Source organism: Panthera tigris, chromosome D1, assembly GCF_018350195.1.
Source record: "Panthera tigris isolate Pti1 chromosome D1, P.tigris_Pti1_mat1.1, whole genome shotgun sequence".
Taxonomy (NCBI): Eukaryota; Metazoa; Chordata; class Mammalia; order Carnivora; family Felidae; genus Panthera; species Panthera tigris.
In genome coordinates, this window is record NC_056669.1 from 62,281,806 (window position 1) to 62,303,842 (window position 22,037).

The following is a 22,037-nucleotide window of genomic DNA, read 5'->3' on the forward strand; positions in this document are numbered from 1 at the left end:
CAGTAACTTGAAAAAAGAATCTCCTTGCTTTTATAGAGAAAAAAAATAATTTTTTTCTCCAACCTGCCTGCTTATCTGTCCTAAGAGGATCTTTTAAGAACAAGGAAGAAGGGATTGGAGAAGTTCCCAGAGGGTAAAATCCCTTAGGCTCTGGAGTTATAACTACACCCAGATATTTCAGGAACTAACCAGAACTCCGATATCAGTGGACCCCAGCTTCACATCCTCTGTAAGTGAGTCTGGGTATAGAGGGTGCCTGAGAAGCAGCTATACCAAGATTAGCCAGAGCACTGGGGATGGGGAGAGGAGACACCTTTCTCTTCCATCAGATCAGTGCTCCTTTCCATTCCGGAGTCAGTACTGCTGAAGTAATCTGAAAACAGAGTAGTAGAGACTGAACCCTGTCTTACATCAGGAAGCACAAATGAGAACCTGTACGAAGGGACTTTGCCTTCTGCCGCCTCTTGCCTTTTTGGGTCTTTTGCTGGGTGGTACCAGCGAGGCAAATACGCAGTACTTTGTCCACAGGAGATGAATGGGAATGGGAGCCTGGAAAGGGCATTATCTACAGCTTAGTTTAGATGATTTGGAGTTATCAACTGTACATATTGAAACACAGGGACTTTAGGGCAAAATATCTGCCTACAAATGCTTGAATCATGGTGGAGGAATTAAATTAAATCTAGCTAACATTAGAGGTTGAAGACAGAGACGACAATTGGGGATCAGAGGGAGTAATAAAGTAATTCCTCAGATTAAGCTCAATCTAAAGAATTTCTACAAGCTATGCTGTAAAAACAAAAAATTATGCCCAGAAGATAACTGAGGTACCTGTCACTGGTTGCACTCAATAATTTCGTAAACAATATTTGGGAGAAATGGTTCAAGTTCTGTCTGAGTTTCTGGGGTTATGTGGTCCTGACAATACTACTACTACTACTACTAATAATAATGATAATAAACAGTACTATCGGACACAACATAAAAGAAAACTAAGAAGAAAATTGCACTCAGAGCAGTGAAACCAGGAGTCAAAATAGTAAGTGCAAGGAAAAGAGAGATTCCAGATTTCTGGAAAAGTGCCTGAGGATTTTATGGGCATGTGCATGGAGATGAGAGAGAGAAACCTAAAAACATATAAAACAAAATGCCAGATAAGATATGTATTTCTACATCACTTTGGTGACACAGGAAACAGATGTATTCATATAGTCACTGGCTTTAGACCTAACTTTCATTTCTTCCACATCCAAACCCTATTAATTAAACTGTGAAAATATACACAATATCAATGAATTTCAATTTGCCCATTTCAAAAGATAAATTGTTAAAATGGTCAACCTAACCTACGTACTTCAGAATGTTATGAGTCACACATGAAATGTTTAAAATTCATCTCCAAATCGCCAGTCATTACTAACTTATTCTTTTTTTTAATTTTTTTTTAATGTTTATTTATTTTTGAGACAGAGAGAGACAGAGCATGAACGGGGGAGTGTCAGAAAGAGGGAGACACAGAATCTGAAACAGGCTCCAGGCTCTGAGCTGTCAGTACAGAACCTGACGCGGGGCTTGAACTCACGGACCGCGAGCTTATGACCTGAGCCGAAGTCAGCCGCTTAACCGACTGAGCCACCCAGGCGCCCCATTACTAACTTATTCTATTAGCAAGAGAAAAAGAATTGGAAAGCCATCTAAATCTCTTCTACTTATCATGTGAGAGCCATGCCTGGCAGGTGCCAGCTGCACAAACCCTTGCTTAGGAAAGCAGAGGATCAAAGAGAATAGAGGAACCCTGGAAGGGAATGCCTTATTCCCCCTCTGAGAGTAAGTCCCAGACACTAACAGGGTCTCCTGATGCAGAGAATCTAACAGCAGCCAGGTGAGCAAGACTGGAACTGCCACTGGGGAACAGAAAATCCTAACTGGAACAAAAAAAAAAAACCCTATTTGAACCACCCCAAGAAAAAAATTACTAAAGGTATGAAAATATCATTCATCTTTGAGTTCACAGTTTTATTGTAACTTCCCTCATTGCCACCCTGTCCCCATTCCAACACTATTTCTCCTCCATCAGATTCAGTTATCAAAAACATTCATTGTATCATGCATGAAGCTGTTTTCTTTTTTATAGAATTGATGGGGTAAACACATTTTCATACAATTTTTCATGAGATCCAGAGGAATCCTAGAAAATGCTCCAACCCAACTGTATTAAGCAGGAAGATCAGTGTAATACAGTGGTTAAGGTTGTGAGATATAAATTCCCTTTTTGGTAATGTGATATTATAACATATCTCACTACATGCTAAATAACTCGAAAGGGATGAAGTCCTAGGACATTTCAGTACAGTTAGACGAAATGGTAAAAGTTCCCAAATTAATATGCAATTTATGTTGTATAGTGAGCCTAAAGAGTAATAAACAGGGAAGTACTTAAAACCTCTAATGAAAAAGTGTTTCTAAACCCATAAAGTAATGGTTTAACAGAGGCCTTGGTGCATGTAGACAGATTAGCTACAATGGACTGAGAGATTTGAAGTACCCCACAAAGACCTGATCCTTACCTTTGACCAGACTACAGCCATCTTTCAAATCTCTTTCACAATTCAGGGGGACAACCATATTGGAATCCTTCACCCTTAATGTAAAGGAGAGAAGCACCTCACTATATTTACATTGTTTCAACAGCCAATGTCCCTTGTACCTTGTCCCATATCAGAGTTACTCAGCCTCTCCTTCACTCTCCTAATAGTTTGTCAAGACCTGTCATTTGTTCTTATTATTACTCATTGCCCCCTGAATGGTTTCCTTTTACCTCCTGAGAGTAAGGACAGTGTCTTTTTCAATGTTGTGATCCTAACACCTAACAGAATGCCAGGGGAGGATGTTAAGTGATAAGAGAACATGGCAACATTGAATTGTGCTTGGAAACAGAGAAATGTGTACCTGATCATTATACTGAAGATGGAAAAATAAAATTAAAATGGGATGCAAATCTTTAAAGTTAAGACTTCATCACACTATTGCAACCAGAACAGATTTTCACCTTTTCTGATAGCAGGTATGGGTCTCACATAGCTATGTGAAATTTCTCCTTTTCCTTTTAAGTTTCTTTCTTTCCAAAGTTAAGAATCCTACAAATGTGAAGATGTATAGAGGAGGAAAAATTTGACTATTTGGCAAGATCCTCACCTACCTCATTAAATGACTGTTTACAGATTATGAAGATTAAGTACTTTATCTGCAGGGCATCATTGTTTAAATCTGTAATTAATGCAAACTACAGCTGAAAACTCAGAACAGGAGTGGCAGGGAGAGCTAGGGACACTTATCTGAATCCCAATTTTGCCAGGCTGTACTACTTGCCTGCATATATTATTACACTTCAGTTATCATGTGGTAGTCTATATGATAATTAAAGAATAAAACACAAAAGGAAGAAACTTATAAGAACAATTTGGGACACAACAGTCCAAAAGTAGTTTTCTAGGCAATTCTCTCCTTCTCTTTAGTTTCTGCAAAGAAATAACATGTTTGAACAAATCAAACATGTCTAAACAAACCATATATCCTCAGTCCTCTATACTGCTTAAATTGTTAGGATTATCCCAGTAGCATGGCACAAAGGACAAACAGATGAATTCACATGACTCTGGATGACTTGCTAGGACTCAAGCATATCACCTAGGTGAAGCAAATTGTTCTAAATCCATGTGTCATGTGTCACTAGCTAATTTTTATCCTAATTTTACAGACCACTACAAGAAAGCTGTAGAAATATATGACAAACTATGACATCACACCAAAATGGCACCATCTCCTCTGAGGTTTCAGACTTCCTCCTGAATTGTTTTGTCAGGTCCCACACCTGGCAGCTCTGGTTGTCCCTGCCACTCAGTCTCCTCCTCTTCCTGGCCATGGTGGCCAATAGTGTTCTCCTGATCACCATATGGGTGGAAGCCTCTCTGCATGAGCCCATGTACTATCTACTCAGCATCCTCTCCCTGCTGGACATCATACTCAGTCTCACTGTCATTCCCAAGGTCCTAGCTATCATCTGGTTTGACCTCAAGTCCATCAGTTTCTATGCCTGCTTCCTCCAGATGTTCATCATGAATGGCTTCTTTGCCATGGAGTCCTGTACATTCATGGTCATGGCCTATGACCGTTATGTGGCTATCTGTCACCCACTGAGGTACCCATCCATCATCACTGACCAATTTGTAGTCAAGGCTGCTGTCTTTATTTTGGCCAGGAGTAGTATTGTTACAATGCCTATCCCCATTCTCTCATCCCGACTCCATTATTGTGGGAGAAAGGTCATTGAGAACTGCATCTGCACCAATATGTCTGTCTCCAGGCTCTCCTGTGATGATGTCACCATCAATCGCCTTTACCAGTTTGCAATAAGCTGGACTGTGCTAGGATCTGACCTCATCCTCATCTTTCTCTCCTACACCCTCATACTGCGAGCTGTGCTGAGACTCAAGGCAGAGGGTGCTGTGGCCAAGGCCCTGAGCACATGTGGCTCCCACTTCATCCTTATCCTCTTCTTCAGCACCATCCTTCTGGTCTTCGTGCTCACTCTTGTGGTGAAGAAGAAAGTCTCCCCTGATGTGCCAATCTTGCTCAACATCCTCCACCATGTTATCTTCTCAGCCCTCAACCCCATTGTGTATGGGGTGCGAACCCAGGAGATCAAGCAAGGAATCCAGAGATTATTAAAGAAAGGGTGCTAATAAGGACAACAGGATCTCTGCATTCCTGAGTTTTGAATCAATAATGGGTGAGGGGGTTGAAATTCACATCCACGAGTTGCAATCTCAAAGTGGGTAAATTGGATAACGTGTCTTCTTTAATAAAACTTAAGTTTCATTGTAATTTCTTTTTTTTCTCACTTCTCCCTTAGAACTATCATTGACCCCTTTTGATTTTCCCCCAAAATATCCTATTTTGACAAAATACTGGGAATCCTTGGGGGACAGGTTCTGAAGTGAGAAATTTATGTTCCTGAGTATACAGCTGTTAATATGTCATGCCTCTGGAGTTGAATATACAACTGTGGACATTTTGGCTTACAGTTGTATAATATGTAATTCATTCTTATTCTTATTTCCACAGAAGGGAGCATATTAAAGACAAAGACATAGGCGTGAAATTTCAGTCCTGAATGATGGATCATTACTGCTTATCCTAATTGGGTCTCCATTTGGGTGGTGATTCAAAATGAGGTTTGTAAGAGGACAGAGTTTTTGGATGGATTTGTCACTTGTGCAACAATTAGCAATGTATTTGATTAGATTTGAGATACTCATAAATTTTCCTCCCCAAAGGGTTTGTGCTTTGGACGTTTATCTTTTGCATTCAGGATGTCAAAATTTATGGTATCAAAATACAGTTCCTCTGATGAGTTAAAGATTGCAAGAATTGGGCGCTTGGGTGGCTCAGTCAGTTAAGCATCTGATTCAGTCTCAGGTAGTGATCTCATGGTTCGTGAGTTCCAGTTCCACATCAGGTGAGCTTGAGCCCCACTTCAGGTGAGCTCTGGTTATCACTCTTTCCCTCTCGCTCTCTCTGCCCCTCACTCACTTGCATACGCTCTCTCTCTCAAATAAAATAAAAACTAAAAAAAAAAAAGTTTGCAAGTGTTGTTATGTATCGTCCTGTAATAATAATTTAAATATGAAAAATATAATATCTGAACATTGTTTTCATATTAACTGTACAGTTTCTAAGCACTAGATAGAGACTTAAGGTTTGAATTGTAAGTCTTGCACAACTACCAAAAAAAAAGGGGGGTCTTTGGGAACAAATTAGGTGTTCTCGTTGTGTTTCATGGTATATACTCATTGGCTACCCCTGAGAATAGTGAACAATTTGTTTTAGAATATCCTTGCTTTTTAAATTTTTTTTAGAGACAGAGAGAGACAGAGCATGAGCAGGGGAGGGGCAGAGAGAGAGGGAGACACAGAATCCGAAGCAGGCTCCAGGCACCGAGCTGTCAGCACAGAGCCTGATGCAGGGCTTGAACTCACGGAGTGTGAGATCATGACCTGAGCTGAAGTCGGATGCTTAACCGACTGAGCCACCCAGGCACCCCAGAATATCCTTTCTAAATATGAGCTTTTGTGCCTCAATAACAACTTATCAGTGTGTTTCCTTGTTTAGACCATGGAAGGAAAATCTCTTAACAGTCTAAATCAATACTCTCCCCAAACCTGGGTCTTTCAGCCTTAACTGAGCACCTGGATTCATCCTTAGACTACTTAAGCTTTCACTCAGCACAACTCTGTCTGTTTCTTCATCTTCTCCATCTCACAGTGAAGAATAATAAATTGGTGTTTCATTCCTCTGCTTCTGGATATCACTATGAGCTACTATTTGAAAAATAAACCTGTACACACATAATTAAGAAATAATAGTTAAGAGAAGCCTGGGTGGCTCAGTTGGTTAAGCATCTGACTCTTGATTTAAGTTCAGGTCATGAACTCACGGTTTGAGGGACTGAGCCTCCCATATGGCTCTGCATTGAGAAGTCTGCTTGGGATTCTCCCTTTCCTTTTCTCTCTCTGTCCCTCCTCTCCTCATATGCTCTCTCTCTCTCTCTCTCGCTCTCTCTCTCTCTCTCATTCTCAACAAATAAATAAATAAATACAATACCATAGAATACTTAGAAGTACATAATCAACATTCTATTTAGGAATAATATGTTTCTCAAAAGTAAAAAAAAAAAAAAGTCAAGATCCAATTAGGTTCATACCATAAATAACCTCTTTCTTTGTCACTTGAAAAAGAACTCCCCAAAATCCCATTCTCTTGCACATTTAAACTTTAATAAAATGACATGGTTTAAAATGTGAATAACTGGATAGCAACAGGAAGGTCTTATGAATATGAAGATATAATGTGCTAAAGTAAATTTATCCTACTATCTCTAAGGAGCTAATGAAAATCTACTAGCTCAAACACTATCATATATTAACATCTTCTCATCAAGGAACTAAAAACTTTCAGGACTAATCTCTACTAGGGTCACATTGTATAACAAACCCAGAGCTCTCCAATTAGCTGTTAGAAAACTTGAACATTGAATGCATGAAAAAGGCTACACCAGGGGATTTAAAGCATATACCACCCAAGACTGAGAAAATTTGGCATAAGCCATGTCTTCCAAAGTAGACTAGCAAAATCTTTATATTTAAAACCTATATTTTTGAAAGTTTTGCATTGTTGTGTTTATATGCAACTTATACACATTTATGGCTCACATCAAAGAAGTAGTGACAGGGGCGCCTGGGTGGCGCAGTCGGTTAAGCGTCCGACTTCAGCCCGGTCACGATCTCGCGGTCCGTGAGTTCGAGCCCCGCCCCGCGTCAGGCTCTGGGCTGATGGCTAGGAGCCTGGAGCCTGTTTCCTGTTTCCGATTCTGTGTCTCCCTCTCTCTCTCTGCCCCTCCCCTTTTCATGCTCTGTCTCTCTCTGTCCCAAAAATAAATTAAAAAACGTTGAAAAAAAAGTTAAAAAAAAAAAAAAGAAGTACTGACAGATCCATTTGATAAGTTGAACAGATTAACGATGGCTTTATCCCACTAAAATAATTGATACTAAAACAGTGCTGTCCAGGACAATGTGGGCCACATACTTAATTTTAAACATTTTAGTAGCCACATTAATCTATAAAAAGAAAATAAACAAACTGTAAAAAGTAAAAATGATCTTACGTATTTTGTTGAAACCAATATATCTAAAACATTATAACTTCAACACATAATAAATATAAAAGAATTTAATAATAACATATTTTATATTCTTTTTAGGTATTCCAGGTCTTTGAAATCCAGTATGTATTTTACATTTACGGCATATTTCAGTCAGGACAACTGAGTTTCAGGTGCTCAACAGCCACATGTGACTAGTAGGTAATATATGGATCAGTTCAGCACTAGACATCCAGCTTCAAAAGGCAAATGAAAAATGGGTAGGAGAGCAGTTGAACTGAGGAAAAATGTATCCTTCTCGGAAAAGAATTAAAACGATATTGTTTCTTCTTGGCTGTGACTTTATTTTTTTTTATGTTTTTCCATATGGAGGAAAGGAAGCCAGTGTTTTAGAGGATGAATAATGATTTCCCTGTCTTAAAATCTTGCATTACATGAGTGCTTATGTCTTAAAGACCAGTGTGAGAAGGGTAAAGTAAGAGAAAGCCCATCTATTACTTTTTACAATACACAGTCCTCAAATCCTGGAGCAACAGATTTGAAATACAACCATATAAGGCCACCTGGGTGGCTCAGTTGGTTAAGCGTCCTCCTCTTGATTCTGGCTCAGGTCATGATCTCACAGTTCCTGGCATCAAGCCCTGCATCAAACACTGTGCTGACAGTGCAGAGCCTGCTTGCGACTTTCTCTCTCCCTTTCCCTCTGCCATTCTCTCTCTCTCTCTCTCTCTCTCTCTCTCTTTCTAAGAAAGAAAGAAAGAAAGAAAAAAAGAAAGAAAGAAAGAAAGAAAGAAAGAAAGAAAGAAAGAAAAAAGAAAGTCATATGTAAACCTTGGAAGTTACAGAAGCTAAGAAAAAAATGTAAATAAAGACTTTACTGATGATAAGACAGGAATATTAGTGCTAGGGGAAGCAACAGATGATAGTGTCAAAGGTTTATCAAAAGTTAGATGTTAATAATCATACTCTGTCATTCCTTAAACTACTCATAACACTATTTACAGGTACATATGTATGAGTATTTTAAATTAGTTATTTTCAACTCTATTATTTTAATAAAGTATATTTTATTTGAAATGCTTAATAGTGAAAATGGTATAATTATTCAGTAAAACATAGGAGTAGGAAAAACAGTCTCTTAAAACCTAATACCCATATCCACAAAATGTTACAGCTCAGATTTTGTTGTGAGACTTTTCAGTTTACTTACTTATTACCCACAATTAGACCCTTCCTTCAATGTGCAGAGAAAGTGAGACAAATATTTGGGGGCAGACACAGCTGACACCAGAAATTGTGCCAGAAGAACAATGCAGAGCACAACAGAGAAAGGTAATGGCCCTTCAGGCCAACAGTCAATATTATATTATCTGCAAAATATTCATTGATACCTAATATAGACATCTTTGTTATGGTGCTGGGGTTGCAGTAATGAGCAGGACAGTCAAGGTCCATGTTTATAAGTGCAAACGGTCTGTGCCTGGAGGAAGGAGAAGTCCAAGAAGCAAAGGGAAATGTCAATATGTAGGAAAGACATAGCCAGAGAGACTCTAAGGTAGAGGTCTAAGTGGCAGTGGCCACTTGGCAAAGTCAGGACCCAAATACGGAATAGGATTTGAAGGACTAGGCAGAATATTGCATTAGGAACTTGAGTTTGAGCCAAGGAAGTAACACAATCCTATAAACCGAAGCTATACAAGCACTCTCAACAATAGCCAAATTATGGAAAGAGCCTAAATATCCATCAACTGATGAATGGATAAAGAAATTGTGGTTTATATACACAATGGAGTACTATGTGTCAATGAGAAAGAATGAAATGTGGCCCTTTGTAGCAACGTGGATGGAACTGGAGAGTGTTATGCTAAGTGAAATAAGCCATACAGAGAAAGACAGATACCATATGTTTTCACTCTTATGTGGATCCTGAGAAACTTAACAGAAACCCATGGGGAAGGTGAAGGAAAAAAAAAAGAGGTTAGAGTGGGAGAGAGCCAAAGCATAAGAGACTTTTAAAAACTGAGAACAAACTGAGGGTTGATGGCGGGTGGGAGGGAGGGGAAGAAGGGTGATGCGTATTGAGGAGGGCACATTTTGGGATGAGCACTGGGTGTTGTATGGAAACCAATTTGACAATAAATTTCAAAAAAAATAAATAAAATTTAAAAACTGGAAAACAAAAAAAAAACCAAAGCTATACAGAGGAAATTGGGGCTGAAAAACAGGATTCCCTTCATCAGAACCAGGCACGATCCAGAGAAAATGTAGCACAGTACAGTCTAATAGAAATGATAACTCAATGCTAAGACCTCTACCTTCCAAAATATTATTCAAATAATTATACTATGAACCCAGCATGCTTAGATTAGATGCCACATGGGGGAAAGCTGAGACAAGTCATAGAATATTAGATCTGACTGCACACACTAAAACCTAGGAATAAAGTAGCTATCTAATTCCAGGATGCAGGACACATTGTCCTTTGTCAGTGAGAGTTTTCAAATGTCTTGTAGTTACAAAAGTACTTGTTTATATTTTCCTTTTTGTGTAATTTAAATCTTGCTTGAATTTTGTGAGCTCTATTTTGTATATATGAATATGGGGGTACTTGAAATGTATGATATAGTTAATATTTCAATTCTTAAAACTGGTGCTGCCTGTACACAGACTTTGATAGCAGATTTGACAGTATGGGGGGAAAAAAACAAAGAATTTAAAGGTATAGAAATGTAAACTATTTAAACTAAAAAACATAGAGAAATAATGCTGAAAAAAAAAAGTAGAGTGACCTGATGACAGATGAGATAATATTAACCAGTCTAGTATTCATATATTTGGTCATTGAAAGCATAGAGAGGAAGTAGGGGAGAAAAACATAGTGACAATGTATTAGAGTTTATAAACTATGTAGAAATAAAATGTGTGGTAAAAATAGAAGAATGATATGGAGGGGTCAAATGGAAATAAACCTTTATAAATTCATATCTTATATATGAAATAGAATAATATTATCTGAAGGCTGACTGATAATAGAAAGATGCATATATTAAACACTAGCACTGAGAACAGTAGAAATTTTCTTTCAAAAGCCCAGATTTTTAAGGCCACGTAGTTTCTGTTGCAGCTATTCTGCCATATAGAGTAAAAGAAGCCATGAATGGGTTCTAATCACATCCACATAGCAAATGTCTGTGGTTGAAGAAGTACCAGACATTGGAGGAGTTAAGCTGGAGTAGTTGAGGGACCCAGGGCTTGCTCGTCCCTTGAACACAGCTAGATCAACTTCAAATCTTGAACACCTAGTAAATCAATTTGAGGACTGGGAGAACAGTCTGCATAGTTTGAGAGAGAGAACCAGGCAGGTATGAGGTGTGGACACAGGAATTGGGGGAGAGAAAAGCCATGGTGCCATGGAGGGTAGGGAGCTCTTTTCGAGATGAGGAGAGATGGGAGAGAGGCAGCATCTCATCAGGTTAATGCAAGAAAAGCACTCCCCCAAAACCACTGTCTGGGGGACTGGGAAAACTCCAGAAAGTTCTTGCGAAAAGTAGAGATCAAATTCCTAGGTTTTGGAGGTCCTTACCATTCCCTGGAGTCAATTCAGGTGGGTCACAGTGCTTCAGAAGAGGAGGCCTGAGACCTGGGAGCAGATAGCTGACACCATGGGATGGGGATCCTCTGGGTCGCACGTTCCCCTTCCTGGACTGCATTTGGAAGAGGGCATATTGACTCTACAAGGACGAAAGACCCAGCTGGAGCCTATGAGCAGTCTTAACAGCAGGTGACAAAGGCACAGGCAGATGCTCTGCTTCACCATAAACTTCAGGCACCTGCGCAGCAGTGCGACTGTCTTTCTGGGACAGAACAGCACCAGGTGCAGCACTGTGAGGTTCACCTTGGGAAGAGGGCAGTGGGTCTGTATCTTGCCAGGTCCTTTAAGATTTGGAGTTATAAAATCCGGACACGCACCAGAGATAAAACATAGGAGAGCTGTCATGCCAGCCATGTCAACAGCCCAGGCACAGATGGGTTGAGGGCAAGGATCTAATGGAGGTTTGAGACACAGGAGGGGAGATTGTTTGCTTGTCTGTGAGGGCTCTCTGATCAGTGGAAGGCATGAGCTCCCCACCCCAGGGAAGAAAGAGCAGGGTGACACCATCTCCCCCCACCCCCAAGAGTGTGGTTGGACTTCAGTGAGCAGCACAGCACCTCCAGTGGAAGCTGAAGTCACACCAAACCCTGCCCCGATGTGCCCTGCAGGACATCTTTACAAGGGCAGGTCTGACTATGAGCCAGTGCAATGGGCCTCTCACCCACAGGACCAACACAGGCACCCCCGCATGCATGAAGTCTACTGATCATAGAGTTCTCCAAAGTCTCAGCTTCAGTTCTTCAGCTCTGGAGGAAATAGGAGCAAGATTTTTTTTTTTTAATTTATTCTTTTCTCCTCTCTCTCTCTCTCTCTCTCTCTTTAATCAGGCTTATAGTTTTTCGTTCATTTGTTTGGGGGTTTTTGGTGTCTTTTTATCAGATTTTTGGATTAGTCTTATTTTTTTCTTTCTTTCTTTATTTTTCTTTGGAATCAGGCTTATAGATTTTTGTTTGTTCGGGTTTTTTGTTCCTTTTCCATTTTTTTTGGATCAGGCTTTTTTTTTTTTTCAAATCAGGATTATTTTAACAAACAAATCAAGCCACACCTAGTTAAAGTTCCCAAAACCCTCCAATGTAAGCAAGGAGGAACTCTGCAGAGGACTGATTCAGGGGAAAGAGCAAACAAATCACAATAGCAGAGTATACACAGATAACACCAGAAATACTTTCTGAAGTGCTAGGCCCTGGACACTCTATGACTGCCTCCTAATATACCATTATTCTCAGGAGCCGTAAACATGAACAAGCTTTCATGACATGCAAAAGAGAAACCTAGACAAAATGACAAGATGGAAGAATTCTCCCCAAAATAAAGATCAAGAAGAAATCACAAATAGGGATTGGCTCAAAACAGGTAGAAGTAAAACAGTTCAGAAGCAATCTGAACAAGAATTTAGAACAACAGTTGTGAGAATCCTTGCTGGGCTTGAAAAATACATAGAAGACACCAGAGAAGCCCCTGCTGCAGAGATAAAAGACCTAAAAACTAGTCAGGCCAAAATAAAAAATTCTATACCTGAGATGCAAAATTGACTGGATGTAATCATAATGATGATTGAAGAAGCAGAGAAATAAATAGGTGATACAGAAGATAAAATTATGGAAAATACTGAAGCTGAAAAGAAGAGGGAAAGAAAACTATTAGATCACAAATATAGACTTGGGAAACTCAGTGATTCCTTAAAGCACAACAGTACCTGTGCGATAGGAGTTACAAAAGAGAATGAAAAAGAGACCAAAGTTTTATTTGAAAAAAATTAGAGCTGAGAACTTCCCCAATCTGAAGAAAGAAACAGGCGTTCAAGTCCAAGAGGCACAGAGAACTCCCCTAAAAGTCAACAAAAACATGTCAACACCAAGACACACCATTTTGAAACTTGCAACAGACCAAGATATGCATACCAAAAGCATCAAAGCTTAGAAAGGACCAGAGAACACCATCAGAAACTCCAACTCTACAGGCAACATAATGGCCATAAATTCGTAACTTTTCGTATTCACTCTAAACGTCAATGGACTCAATGCTCCAATCAAAAGACATAGGGTAACAGAATGGTTAAGAAAATAAGATCCATCTATATGCTGTTTACAAGAGACCCACTTTAGACCTAAAGACATCTTCAGATTGAATGTAAGGGGAGGGAGAACCATCTATCATGCTAATCGTCAACAAAAGAAAGCCTGAGTAGCCATACTTATATCAGACAATCTAGACATTAAAAGAAAGACTGTATCAAGAGATGCAGAAAGGCATTATATCATAATCAAGGGGCTACCCACCAAGAAGACCTAACAGTTGTAAACATTTATGCGCCAAATGTGGAGCACCCAAATATATTAATCAGTTAATCACAAACATAAAGAAACTCATCGATAGTAACACCACAATAGTAAGAGACTTCAACACCCCACTCATAGCAATGGACACATCATCTAATCAAAAAAATCAACAAGCAAATAACGGCTGTGAATGACACACTGGACCAGATGGACTTAGCAGATATATTCAGAACATTTCATCGTAAAGCAGGGGAATACACATTACTCTCCAGTGCACATAGAACGTTCTCCAAAATACACCATATACTGGGACACAAATCAGGCCTCAGCAAGTACAAAAAGATCAAGATCATACCGTGCGTATTTTCAGACCACAATGCTATAAACTTGAAATCAACCACAAGAAAAAATTTGGAAAGGTAACAAATACTTGGAGACTGAAGAACATCCTACTAAAGAACAAATGGGCTACCAAGAATTTAAAGAGGAAATTTAAAAGTGTATGCAAGCCAATGGAAATGATAACACCACAACCCAAAACCTCTGGGATACAGCACAGGCGGTCATAAGAGGAAACTATATAGCAATCCAGGCCTTCCTAAAGAAGGAAGAAAGATCTCAGACACAAAACATAACCTGACCTTAAAGAGCTGGAAAAAGAACAGCAAATAAAACCCCAAACCAGCAGAAGACAGGAAATAATAAAAAAGAGAGCAGAAATTGATGCTATTGAAACCAAACCAAAACAAAACAAAACAAAACAAAATAGTAGAACACATCAATGAAACCAGAAGCTGGTTCTTTGAATGAATTAACAAAGTTGATAAACCAGTAGCCACTTTGATCAAAAAGAAAAAGGAAAGGACCCAAATAAATAAAATCAAGAATGAAAGAGGAAAGATGACAACCAACACACCAGAAATATAAACAATAATAACAGCAATTATATGAGCACCAATATGAGAAATTATATGCCAATAAAATGGCAATCTGGAAGAAATGGACAAATTCCTAGAAACATATACACTAAATATATACACTATACCTATACACAACTTATGTGTATATACCTATACACAAACTTAAAACAGAAAGAAATAGAAAATTTTAACAGATCCATAACCAGTAAGGAAATCGAAGCAGTAATCACAAATCCAAAAAACCAGAGTCCAGGACCAGATGGCTATCCATGGGAATTCTATGAAACATTTAATGAAGAGTTAACACCTATTCTCTTGAAGCTGTTCCCAAAAAATAGAAATGGAACGAAAACTTCCAAACCCATTCTATGAAACCAGCATTAACTAGATTCCAAAACCAGAGTCCCCACTAATAAGAACTATAGACCAATTTCCTTGATGAACATGGAGGCAAAAATCCTCAACAAGATATTAACCAACCAGCTCCAACAACATTAAAAAATTATTTACCATGACCAAGTAGGATTTATACCTGGGATGCAGGACTGGTTCAATATCCGTAAAACAATTAACGTGATTCATCACATCAATAAAAGAAAGGACAAGAACCATATAATCTTCTCAGTAGATGCAGAGAAAGCATTTGACAAAATACAGCATCCTTTCTTGATAAAAACCCTCAAGAAAGTAGGGACAGAGGGATCATATGTGAAGATCATAAAAGCCATATATGACCGACCCAATGCTAATAACATCCTCAATGGGGAAAAACTGAGAGCTTTCCCCCTAAGGTCAGGAACAAGACAGGGATATCCACTCTTGCCAATGTTATTCAATATAGCATTGGAAGTCTTAGCCTCAACAATCAGAAAACACAAAGAAATAAAAGGCATCCAAATTGGCCATGAGGAAGCCAAACTTTCACTCTCCGCAGATGACATGATACTCTTTATGGAAAACCCTAACGATTCCAAAAAAAAAAAAAAAAAAAACTGCTAGAACTGATTCATGAATTCAGCAAAGTTGCAGGATATAAAATCAATGCAGAGAAATCGGTTGCATTCCTATACACCAACAATGAAGCGACAGAGAAATCAAGGAATTGATCCCAGTTCCAATTGCACCAACACCCATAAAATACCTAGGAATAAACCTAACCAAGGACGTGAAGAATCTATACACTGAAAACTATAGAAAGCTTATGAAAGAGATTGGATAAGACACAAAAAATGGAAAAAGATTCATGCTCCTGGATAGGAAGAATAAATATTGTGAAAATGTCGATACTACCCAAAGCAATTTACATATTCAATGCAATCCCTATCAAAATAACACCAGCATTCTTCACAGAGCCAGAACAAATAATCCTAAAATTTGTATGGAACCAGAAAAGACCCCGAATAGCCAAAGCAATCTTGAAAAAGAAAACCAAAGCAGGAGGCATCACAATCAAGGACTTCAAACTACTACAAAGAGGTAATCATCCAGAGAGTAAGGTACTGGCACAAGAACAGACACTCAGATCAATGGAACAGAATAGAGAACCCAGAAATGGACCCACAAATGTATGGCCAACTAATCTTTGACAAAGCAGAAAAGAATATCCAATGGAATAAAGACAGTCTCTTCAGCAACTGGTGCTGAGAAAACTGGACAGCGACATGCAGAAGAATGAACCTGAACCACTTTCTTACACCAAACACAAAAATAAACTCAAAATGGATGAAAGACCTCAATGTAAGACAGGAAGCCATCAAAACCCTTGAAGAGGGTTTTGACTTGGCCGCAGCACCTTCTTACTCAACACGTCTCTGGAGGCAAGGGAAACATAGCCAAAATGAACTACTGGGACCTCATTAAAATAAAAAGCTTCTACACAGCGAAAGAAACAATCAGCAAAACTAAAAGGCAACTGACAGAATAGGAGAAGATATTTGCAAATGACATATCACATAAAGGGTTAGTATCCAAAATCTATAAAAAACTTATCAAACTCAACACCCAAAAAACAAATCATCCTGTGAAGAAATGGGCAAAAGACATGAATAGACACCTCTCCAAGGAAGACATCCAGATGGCCAACGGACACATGAAAAAATGCTCCACATCACTCATCATCAGGGAAATACAAACCAAAACCACAATGAGATACCACCTCACACCTGTCAGAATGGCGAACATTAACAACTCAGGCAAAAACAGATGTTGGCAAGGATGCAGAGAAAGAGGATCTCTTTTGCATTGTTGGTGGGAATGCAAGTTGGTGCAGCCACTCTGGAAAACAGTATGGAGGTTCCTCAAAAAACTAAAAATAGAACTACCCTACGACCCAGCAATTGCACTACTAGGCATTTATCCACAGGATACAGGTGTGCTGTTTCGAAGGGACACATGCACCCCCATGTTTATAGCAGCACTATCAACAATAGCCAAAGTATGGAAAGAGCCCAAATGTCCACCGATGGATGAATGGATAAAGAAGATGTGGTATATATATACAATGGAGTAATCCTTGGCAATCAAAAAGAATGAAATCTTGCCATTTGCAACTACATGGATGGAACTGGAGGGTATTATGCTAAGTGAAATTAGTCAGTCAGAGAAAGACAAATATCATATGACTTCACTCATATGAGGACTTTAAGAGACAAAACAGATGAACATAAGGGAAGGGAAACAAAAATAATATAAAAACAGGGAGGGGGACAAAGCATAAGAGACTCATAAAAATGGAGAACAAACAGAGTTACTAGGAGATGTGGGAGGCGGGATGTGCTAAATGGGTAATGGGCACGAAGGAATCTACTCCTGAAATCATTGTTGCACTATATGCTAATTTGGATGTAAATTTTTAAAAAACTAAAAGAAAAATAAATAATGCTAACAACTAAAAAAAAAGTAGAATTAATTATTGATCATTTGGGTGTAGATCATTTACATAAAAAAAGAAAAGTACATAATTGTAATTAAACCGAAATCAAAAAGAATGAAGTGGACTTACAAGAGTAACAGGGATAGTTGTTCATGATTTACTGTTGAGTGAAAACAAAGAATAACATCAGATTTATGATCCACTATATTTATAAAATTCAATCCATTCATCTTTCCATAGGTGGACATATAAGCATATTTAAGTATTCCTAAGATTAATTAGAAAGACATATTTTAAACACACTGGAGCTTTTACTTTTCTAAAGAGAAAGGAAATAGGAGTGAAGTTGAGGTATTCAGGGACAGGGAAATAAAAATAGAGTAAAAGAAGACCTTTAAAGAAACTGATGCTGACAGCACAGCCCAGGGAACACGGTCAATGCTACTGTACTTGTGTTATATGGTGATGGCTGGTAGCTATACCTGTGGTGAGTGCAGTATAACTTAACTGTATACACTTGTCGAATCACCATGTTGTACACCTGAAACTAACGCAACATTGTGTGTCAACTACAATCAAGTTTTTACACTGAAACGTAAGAAAGAAAAAACAAACTGATGATGCTTGCTCCCATAATTTGAGGATGGGAATAATTCACATGAGGCTCAAAATGAAATAGAAAAGACTCCTGTTTCCTAGTATACAGTTGTATACACATCCCATTTGAAAAATCTTCCATTACAGCAAAAATCATGATAGGACTCTCTCTTTTAAAAACACATTGCATTTTCTCAGGAATATTTTTTCCAAGTTACTCTTGCATTCTTATCATTATAACGCCATGATGAAAGTCATTATAAATTTACATCCGTCCATTTAATAGCATGGTTTGGGAGGCACCTATCTGCCAATGGGCTGCAGGAAGCCCATTGGAACTTCTGAGTGAGATTATTAGACCCATGGAGGACACCCAGTGTGCCTGTGCAAACGAGTGTGAACGTGGATGGATGGAAGGATGGATGGATGGATGGATGGATATAAGACCCCGAGCCCCAGGAGACCAACTGCCTACAGGACGCAGTCAATGTTGGGCTGGATTACCAGATCTCCTTCCTTTTAGAGAGAAAGAAAAACATTTCCTTCTCCTACCTGCCTGCTTGTCTCCCAGGAGGGCCTTTTAAGCACAGGGAAATGGGGATGGAGAAGTTCCCTGAGGGCAAAGTCCCTGATGCTCTGGAGTTATAACTACACCCAGCTATTTCAGGAACTAGCCGGAACTCCAATATCAGTGGAGCCAGACCCCTGCTCACATCCTCTGTAAGTGAGTCTGGATAGAGGGTGCCTGAGGGGCAGCTATACCAGGAGTAGGCAGAACACTGGGCATGGTGGGGGGAGACATTTCTCTTTAGTCCAGATCTGTGCTCCGTTCCATTCCTGAGTCACTACTGTAAAAGTAGTGCAAAAACAGGATAGGAGAGACCGCATGCTGTCTCAGATCAGGAGGCACGTGTGAGAAACTGTACTCTGGAACCTTCCCTTTTGCTGTTCTCTTGCCTTTTTACGTATTTTTCTGGGTGCTTCCAGAGATGCAGAGGGGCAGGAATTTGTCTATAGGAGATGAATGGGGATGGGGGTAGGAAGCCTGGAGAGTGTATCATCTGGCGCTTACTTAGATGATTCGGAGTTTTCAACTGTACACGCTAAAATGTAGTGGCTTTATGGCAAACAATCTGCCCACAAATGTTTGAATCATGGGGGAGGAATTAAATTTAATCTAAATAACATTAGACGTTGAAGACAGAGACCACAACTGGGGTCAGTGGGAGTAAGAAAGTGGTTCCTCAGTTTAAGCTCAATCTAAAGAATCTCTAAAGCTATGCTGCAAAAACAGAGAATTATGCCCAGATGATCACTGAGGTATCCATCACTGGATGCACACAATAATGTCCTAAACAATGTTTAGGAGAGATGTTTAAAGTTCTCTGAGAGTCACTGGAGTTTGGTGGTCCCTACAATAAAAATTAATACTAATAATAATAATAATAATAACAGAAAACAATAGACACAACATGAAAAGAAACTAAGAAGAAAATTATACTCAGAGCAGTGGAAGCAGGAGTCAGAGTGTAAGTGCAAGAGAAAGAAAGATTCCAGATTTCTGGAAACCTGCCCAAGGATTACATGTGCATGAGGGTGCATGAGAGACAGTCATGTATCTGAGTCCTTACTTGGCCCAGGTTTTGCTACTTATCAGGGCATATTGTGTGCTTATATGTCATATGATAGTCTATGCAGTCAAAAAAAAAATAAGGAAGAAACTTACAAGTACAAATTTAGACACTCAGCTAAAACAAAGGAGTTCCTAAGCAATTTTCCCTTTCTTTATGTTTCTGCAAAGAAATGACTTTCTATTTAAAAGAAAATCAGGGGTGCCTGGGTGGCTCAGTTGGTTGGGTTTGAGCCCTGTGTTGGGATCTGTGCTGATGGCTCAGAGCCTGGAGCCTGCTTTGGATTCTGTGTCTCCCTCTCTCTCTGCCTCTCCTTTTCTCATGCTCTGTCTTTCTGTCTCCAAAATAAATAGACATTAAAAAAAATTTTTTAAAGAAAAAATCTAACACGTATAAATGAACTATATTATCACAGTCATCTATTGTTTAGTACTAGAATTTTCTGAGTAACATACCACAAAGGATGTACAGATGATATCAAATGGATCTGTATGACCTGCTAGGAATCACAAGTTTCACCTAGATGAAGCAAACTGTTCTAAATTCATGTGTCTTAAGTCAGTAGCTAATGTTTATCCTAATTTTATAGGTCACTAAAAGAAAGCTGTAGAAATATATGACAAAATATGACAGCACATCAAAATGGCACCATCTCCGTTCAGGTTTCAGACTTCCTCCTGAATTGTTTTGCCAGGTTCCCCAGCTGGAAGCTCTGGTTGTCCCTGCCACTCAGCCTCCTCTTTCTCCTGGCCATCGGAGCCAATAGTGTTCTCCTGATCACCATCTGGCTGGAAGCCTCTCTGCATGAACCCATGTATTACCTGCTCAGTTTCCTGTCACTATTGGATATCGTGCTCTGCCTCACTGTCATCCCCAAGGTCCTGGCCATCTTCTGGTTTGACCTCAAGTCCATCAGCTTCTATGCCTGCTTCCTCCAGATGTACATCATGAATTGCTTCCTTGGCATGGAGTCCTGCACATTCATGGTCATGGCCTATGACCGCTATGTAGCCATCTGCCACCCACTGAGGTACCCATCCATCATCACTGACCATTTCGTAGCCAAAGCTGCCATTTTTACTTTGGCCAGAAATGCAGTTCTTACTATATTCATTCCCATCCTCTCTGCCCGGCTCCATTATTGCAGAAAAAATATAATTGATAATTGTATCTGTGCTAATCTCTCTGTGTCCAAGCTCTCCTGTGATAATATTGCCCTTAACAGAATTTTCCAGTTAATCATGGCCTGGACTCTTCTGGGCTCTGACCTGACCCTCATCATCTTCTCCTATGCCTTCATCCTACGAGCCGTTCTTAGACTTAAGACAAAAGGGGCAGCTGCCAAAGCTCTGAGCACTTGTGGCTCTCACTTCATCCTCATCCTCTTCTTCAGCACCATCCTGCTGGTTTTTGTTTTTACCCACATTGCCAAGAAAAAAATTTCCCCTGATATCCCTGTCTTACTTAATGTGTTACACCATGTAATTCCTGCAGCTCTCAACCCCATTGTCTATGGGGTACGAACTCAGGAGATTAAAGAGGGGATTAGGAAATTACTGAAGAGGGCAAGAGAGAACAGAAAGTAATCATGCTCTTGCTTGGCTCTTCTCAAAACCACAATCAGAAGGCAGGGACAGGGAGATAGAAATAGTCCTAATCTTCTCATTGGGGCATGCCTGATGATGAAAACGATATGGTTTCCCTTTACCCAGTCACATCACACTTCTTACCCACCATGGGTTTCTGAAGAGACTAAGGATATGGCCCTCCTTTCCCTACCTGACTTTGTCCTCAAGTCCTTTGGTCAGAACTGCCTCCCTAACAGCTTCTCAAAAACATGAGCCACAGTTCCATCTCTGGAACTATTTGCTTATTGTTCCTCTGTCTACATAGCTCCTTCCCTCAGGTCCAATGGGTCTCTATGACCACAGTGTTTAATACCTAACAATATTCCCCCAAAGCACAGAATATGTCCCAACATCTTCTCTGTTTCCCTGTTCTGCACAGCATTTATCACTATCTAATGACCATAAAAGTTCATCAACCTGTTTAGTCAGCCTACATTCACTAACGTTTAAGGAGCACCAGGGCAAGAATTTTTGCCTGATGTATCTCCAGCCCAAACAGTGTTTGGCGTATGGTATAGACCCATGATATTTGTGAATTAATGGTTTAATAAATGTTGGAGAAATAATTGAATGTAGGCTAGTTCCTAGGAATATAATTCAGATATGGTCTGTTTTCTATGTGAGTTTTTGTATTAGGTATCATGTGTGAGGGAGACCCTATTTCATGCCACATTCCATGATCTGAGCATTGTATGGAACATCTCCATAGGGCAGGTGGGGGCTTAGCCGTAAGAGCAA

The 22,037-nt window shown here is 39.4% G+C and overlaps 2 protein-coding genes across 2 annotated transcripts; both read left to right on the forward strand.

The window, feature by feature from the left end:
- The first annotated feature begins 3,794 nt into the window (after window positions 1-3,794).
- On the forward strand, window positions 3,795-4,742 carry LOC102960438 (olfactory receptor 56A3-like). The gene has a single exon (XM_007083135.2). The coding sequence runs from the start codon at window positions 3,795-3,797 to the stop codon at window positions 4,740-4,742; it is 948 nt and encodes a 315-aa protein (XP_007083197.2).
- A 15,555-nt stretch (window positions 4,743-20,297) lies between these two features.
- On the forward strand, window positions 20,298-21,257 carry LOC102953009 (olfactory receptor 56A3-like). The gene has a single exon (XM_007083269.2). The coding sequence runs from the start codon at window positions 20,298-20,300 to the stop codon at window positions 21,255-21,257; it is 960 nt and encodes a 319-aa protein (XP_007083331.2).
- The last annotated feature ends 780 nt before the right edge of the window (window positions 21,258-22,037 follow it).